Here is a 5440-nt window from a genome sequence, read left to right as displayed (position 1 = left end):
CCAGCCTCAGCCCCCAGCCCCAGTCCCCAGCCAAGACCACCACCACCCAGAGCAGGGATGGGGAGAAGGGAATTCCCCACGGCAGTGAAGCAGAACCCCCAGCCAAGCAGCAGCAGGCAGTGTTGGTGGGACTAGGAAACCACAGTGGCCAAAGAGGAACTCCAGGGCTGAGAGAGAAATCTGTGCTGCTGTAAAAACAAACACGCATCCTCACCCAGGAAGCGCTGGCACAGCCAAGCTGCACCCACCACGCCTTCTCCTTGGTCCAGCACCACCATGGTGGCGCCCTGGCCCAGTGCAGGCTGGGCAGGGCCTGTATATGGCCTGAAGTGCAGACTGCCTCCTGCCCCGCCTCAGCCCGGGGACCAGGCCAACCAGCTGCAGGGGTTGGGAGAGTGGGGGAGCAGGCCCGGCGGGATGCTCTGCCCACCCAGGGTGGACGGCCGGACCTTGGTCACCCTCCAGAGCCTGGGGGCTCAGGGTGGCTCAGGCAGCTGCCTATAGTGAGCCCAAGACCAGCCAAAACCCAGACCTGAGACCCTGTCTGCCCAGTCTCGGCCTCTCTCTTGGGGTGATGCCACCCCACCCTACTGCACGGCTGAGCCCCAGAGGAAGGAGGGCCCTCATCACGCCCTCACCTTCGGCGAGTGTGGGGCGGCGGGGGGGCGGCTCACCTGTTGGTGTGTGTGCAGATGAGCACCTTGGTGTGGGGCTGCCGGGTGACCTCCAGGGAGGCCATGGCCAAGGTGTAGGTCTTGCCAGTGCCGAAGGGACCATAGATGAGCAGTGGGGGGATGGGCTTCGGGCCCCCAGGGCCGCCAGAGATGAGCGCCATGGCCAGCTTCTGCTTTCTGTTGCCGCGTAGGGCGGCTGGGACAGGGCGTGGGCAGGGTGGGGCACAGGCTGGCAGATGGGGCAGCACCAGCTGTGCCTCAGGCAGCTCATCCACCGCCTGGTGCCAGAGGCGGAAGGTCAGTGGGTCAACCTGGAACTGTATCTCCAGCACAGGACTGGTCTCCGGCTGCAGCCCCAGGGCCGCACAACAGTGGGCTGACAGCAGCAACCACAGCACCTGCTGGGAGCTGGCCCGGGCCTCCAGGCGCGCCTCGAACACTGTGTCGTCAGGTGCCGGCACAGGAGCCACCAGGGCTGTGCTAACCGCCCGGCCCAGCAGGAAGCCCTGGTCCGTATCTGGCATCAGGGAGGTGGGCAGGGTGACCTCGGCGTAGAGTGACCCGGACGGTGCGAGCAGCAGGCCCACGGCAGGTGTCTGCAGCACCGTCTTCAGGGACACCTGGGCTCGCAGGTTCAGCCTGTGGGGACGTCTGGTCAGCTCAGAGGCCCCAGCGGCTGCACCTCCCTGCCCACCCCCCTTCACTCACTTGGCCACCAGCCGCTGCCGCGCCGCCTCTTCCTCGTAGAGAAACTGATGCATCCGCTGCCGGTAGTTGGCACAGGTGAGGGGCCCGTGGACGCGGCCGCTGGGGCTGAACTCCAGGGCCAGGGCGGGTGTCTTGTACTTGGCCATCAGGGCTGCCTGCTCAGCGGTCCGCTCCACGCTGGGCACTACCTGGCGGTTGCCCGTGTGCCAGCGCTCCAGCTCCTGGGGGGGGGTGGGCGCTGGGTCCCCCGGGAGCCCTGGGCCGCAAACCCGGCCTAGCCGCAGTCCCAGCTTTCGCAGCAGCGCCGGCCGGCGTCCAAAGTCAAAGACCACCCACTGTTCGAAGGTGCCGAAAGAGGCTCCCTGCACGTGCACCGCCACCTGGAAGTGGGCCGGGGAGCCAGGCACGCGGAAGTGCTCCCCCTCGGCATAGAGCTGGCCCGGGTGCCGCGGCCCGCGGGTCACCAATGAGAAGTCGGCTCCCAGTTCCAGCTTGAGGAGAGCCACGTGCAGCAGGGGGTCCTGGGGAAGGAGACTGGTGGTGAGGACCCCAGACCCACCCATAGCCAATTTCCTGGCTGTGTGACCTCAGCAGGCTGCTCACCCTGAGCCTCAGTTTTCCCATCTGTGAAATGGGGTTGCAGAGCCTGCCTAGAGGTCCCTGTGGGCACAAAGCAAGGTGCTACACACAGTGTGGGACTCGCAGGTCATGGTGACCACCTGGCTTTGTAGGTGAGGAAATGGGGCACAGAGGCTGAGGGTCCGCCCAGGGCACGCAAACTCCAGACTCTCAACCTCTGCCCAGCATGGTTATCGTCCCCTGGGGCACCCTCCACCCACAGGCCTCAGGCAGTGGCCTCCTCACCTCCGAGTGGATGTCAAATGTCCAGCAATGCTGGGCAGTCCTCCCTTTGGCCTCACGCACCAGGAGCTGGTCGCAGGAGACCGACACGCCATCCACAGTCTCAGCCAGCTGCAAGGGGGCTTGGTGGTCAGCTAGGTGGACCCACCCTGCCTCCCACCCCCTTCACCGCCTCCAACTTCCTCACCCCACTCCCTCAGCCCCACCCCACTTCTCGCTTGGCCCCACCCTTCCTCACTTGGCCCTGCCCCTAACTTGACACACACACCCCTCATTTGGCTCCACCCCTCATTTGGCCCTGCTCCCTCACTTGGCCCCTTCCTGCTTACCACAAGGACTTCGCTGCTGCTGCGCTGGTATTCATCCAGCAGCCGAGCCTGATAGGACACCAGCCCCTCCTGCCAGGCCTCCTGCTTCCGCAGCTCCACCGCTTGTGCCCGCTGCACCCACTCCTGCAGCTCCTGTGCTGAATGAGCCTTCGTGCAGGCGTCCCCATACTCGCAGATGTCGGGGCTGGGGAGGGAAGAGGTCGTCAGGGCCGTGAGACTCCATGCTGGCGGGGAGCCGGGGCCTCGCCTGTGCTGTGCACCGTGTGCCGTCGACAAGGCCCAGCACCTCCGAGGCCAAGGGTCTCAGCCCATTGTACAGGCAGGCAGTGGGCAAAGGTCCCTGCATTGCAGCCCAGTGGCCTGGGATCCCGGTCCCCACACCCTCACCATGGCTGCGCTTACCTGGGGCAGAGCTGGAACCGGGAGAGCCCCATAGGCGGGGCGCGGTGCTCCCAGGGCACAGCTGGGTCGAAAGCCACCATCCGGGCGTGCTCCGGGGACGCGCAATGGTTCTCAAAGGCCTCCTGGGAGCAGCAGGTGAGCAGGCAGGCGCGGCAGTACAGCTGGAGCTTGGGGGTTTGGCCCAAGGGGACGGTACTCCCGCTGCCCTCAGGATCGTGGGGTGAGAGCAGGTCTCTGCGCTGCAGCCCGCTCTGCTGCTCGGCCTTCCACACCGCCATCTCCACGTCGCTGTGGGCATACTGGCAGTAAGCTGCCCCATGCCGGCACGGCCGCCCCCTCGCCACAAACCTGCAGTAGGCCAGCGGATGCCTGCGATTGGGCTGCGGCCGCACCTCCACAAACTGCTGCTTGCTGTGGCCGGTGCTCACGTGGGCCATGAGCGGGCGGCAGGCTCCGTGCTCCGGGCACCGGCCCCCAGCATCCACAGGGCAGAGGCGCGGCGGGCGGCGCCGGAAGCAGCCAGAGCAGAGCAGCTGGAAACGGCCTCCAAACTCAGCCCGGATGGTGGCAGCAGGACTAGGCGGGCTGCCAGGGGCCCCAGCGCCACTGCTCTGCACCGCGAACTTCAGCCTCAGGCGGGAGACGCCGTGTCCACGCTCGAAGGTCCAGACCAGCGCCTCCTCGGGGCTGCGGGCGAAGGTGCACTGGTTGTGGTGGTGACGGCAGCCTCGTCCGGGGCTGTAGTAGCGGCACACGGCGTAGCGTGCCGGCCGTGGGAAGCTGGGCCTCCGGCCCACCCGCCGCCAGGTCTTGCGATCGGCCTCACGCTTGGAGCGGGCCAGCAGGATCTCATGGGGACAGTCATGCTCCACGCCACTGCGCAGCAGGTAGGTGCTCTCATTGAGGCGCTGGGTGCAGCGGGAGCAGCCCAGACACAGGTCCACGTGTGCGTGCAGGGCAGCCAGGGACAGCCCCTCATCAGCTGCGGGACCGGCACGCTCCGGGCCGCCTGCCGGGGACCCCATCTCGGGCCCTGGCCTGGCTCTGTGGTGGGTGGTGTCGAGGCGCTCCGGTTCAGCTGCTCCTCTGGACGGGAAGGGGCCACAGGCACCCAGGCAGGGCGGAGGATTCTGTCCAGTGTGGCACCGAGGAAGCACTGTTAGCACAGAGACTCAGGGCCACACAGCCTTGGTCTCCCAAGAAGGCAGGCCCCACTCACCCTAACCCCGCCAAGCCACCCCCTTCTGAGGGTCTCCAGGTCCTCCCCAAGGGGAGCCAGTGCAGCTGTGTGTGGGACTGGAGAAGCCGGGAGCCTCTCACAGTTGAGCAGTCCCTCTGGCCCATGGGCCCCTGGGCTCCCCAAGCAATGCACCAGCTCTTGTGGGCTTGGGCATCCGAAAGCTCCTCAAGCACCTGATCTTCTAATACAAGCACAGTGCCCCTTTTCTGAGAGATGAGAGTGGCTTCTGGGGACAGTGCACCCCACACCTGTCTAGATTGGGGGCTGGTTTCCTCCCCACGGTGAGGGGTGGGGCACGGGCAGGCCCAGTGGGCAACCGCACAGGAACCCCCAGCAACCGGTCCGGCCCAAGTCGTGCTACGAGCCACGTCCGCTCCCGCGACGCAAGGAGAAACAGGTGCCTGCCGGGGCCTAGGCTAGGCTGCGCAGTCCCCAGATTGGGGCGGGGGCGGGGAGCTGGCTCCCTGCAAATACTGCTGTTTGGGCCAAGGGTACTTTCAAGGAAAACTTTGGGGACTACGCAAAGATGGTGTTTTTAAAGATGCTGGCACCTCGGCCCTGACTCGGAGAACCCTGATTCCAAGTGGAAACTTTGGAGGTAACCCTGCAGAAGGGACCACAGTGGGACCACTAAACCCAGAGAATACTCAGAAATAGGGGCAGCTGGAGCCAGTGAGGATCAGACTAAAGAGCTTGGGTCTCGGGGACCTGAGATCACCTGCTGCTCCTCTGTCCCAGCGCAGGAGGCTGCACTGGACCCAGGGATGGGACACCCGGAGGTGGCGGGGGGGGGGGGGGGGTCTGGCCAGCCTTGGTGCTGAGTCAGCACTCCCGAGCAGCTACCCGGCCTGTCTGTTTGAGCCTCTCGGGCGTCCCTGGGTTACCGGGCCTCCGCACGCATGAACCCCCTCAGCAGGGCGCTGCCCCCTCCTTCTCCACAGCCAGGCCCCTCCGGCCTCCTACCGCCCGCCCACCCGGGGCTCCAGGGCACGGCACTGTCCCCGGGGAGGGCGCTCGGGGAGCGGCCACCTCCCAGCGAAGACCTCCGACCCATCTCGGGGCGCTTACCCTCCGGAGCCCCCGCCGCTGTCCACGACCGCTGCTGAATGACATCCCATTCGGCCGCACCCGGGGACCCCGCCCCGCGCCGAGCGATCACTTTCGATTCTGCCCCAGGGGTGACTCAAACCTCTGACGCCGGATCGCGGAAATTACCTCATTGCCCC

At 66.4% G+C, this 5440-nt stretch overlaps 1 protein-coding gene across 1 annotated transcript in view; it reads right to left on the bottom strand.

Annotated features, from left to right (window-relative positions):
• Nucleotides 1-5395, bottom strand: part of HELZ2 (helicase with zinc finger 2) — a 17121-nt gene extending 11726 nt beyond the window's left edge. The window contains 6 exon segments of the mRNA XM_023742597.1: nt 675-1313; nt 1383-1903; nt 2247-2354; nt 2573-2756; nt 2975-4104; nt 5283-5395. Of these exon segments, the coding sequence (XP_023598365.1) occupies nt 675-1313; nt 1383-1903; nt 2247-2354; nt 2573-2756; nt 2975-4104; nt 5283-5327 (2627 nt within the window). The 5' untranslated portion in view covers nt 5328-5395.
• Nucleotides 5396-5440: the final 45 nt, after the last annotated feature.

Source organism: Trichechus manatus, unplaced genomic scaffold (genome assembly GCF_000243295.1).
Source record: "Trichechus manatus latirostris isolate Lorelei unplaced genomic scaffold, TriManLat1.0 scaffold00008, whole genome shotgun sequence".
In the NCBI taxonomy this organism is placed as follows: domain Eukaryota; kingdom Metazoa; phylum Chordata; class Mammalia; order Sirenia; family Trichechidae; genus Trichechus; species Trichechus manatus.
Note: the sequence above shows the minus strand (reverse complement) of the source record. Positions and strands in the feature narration are given on the sequence as shown.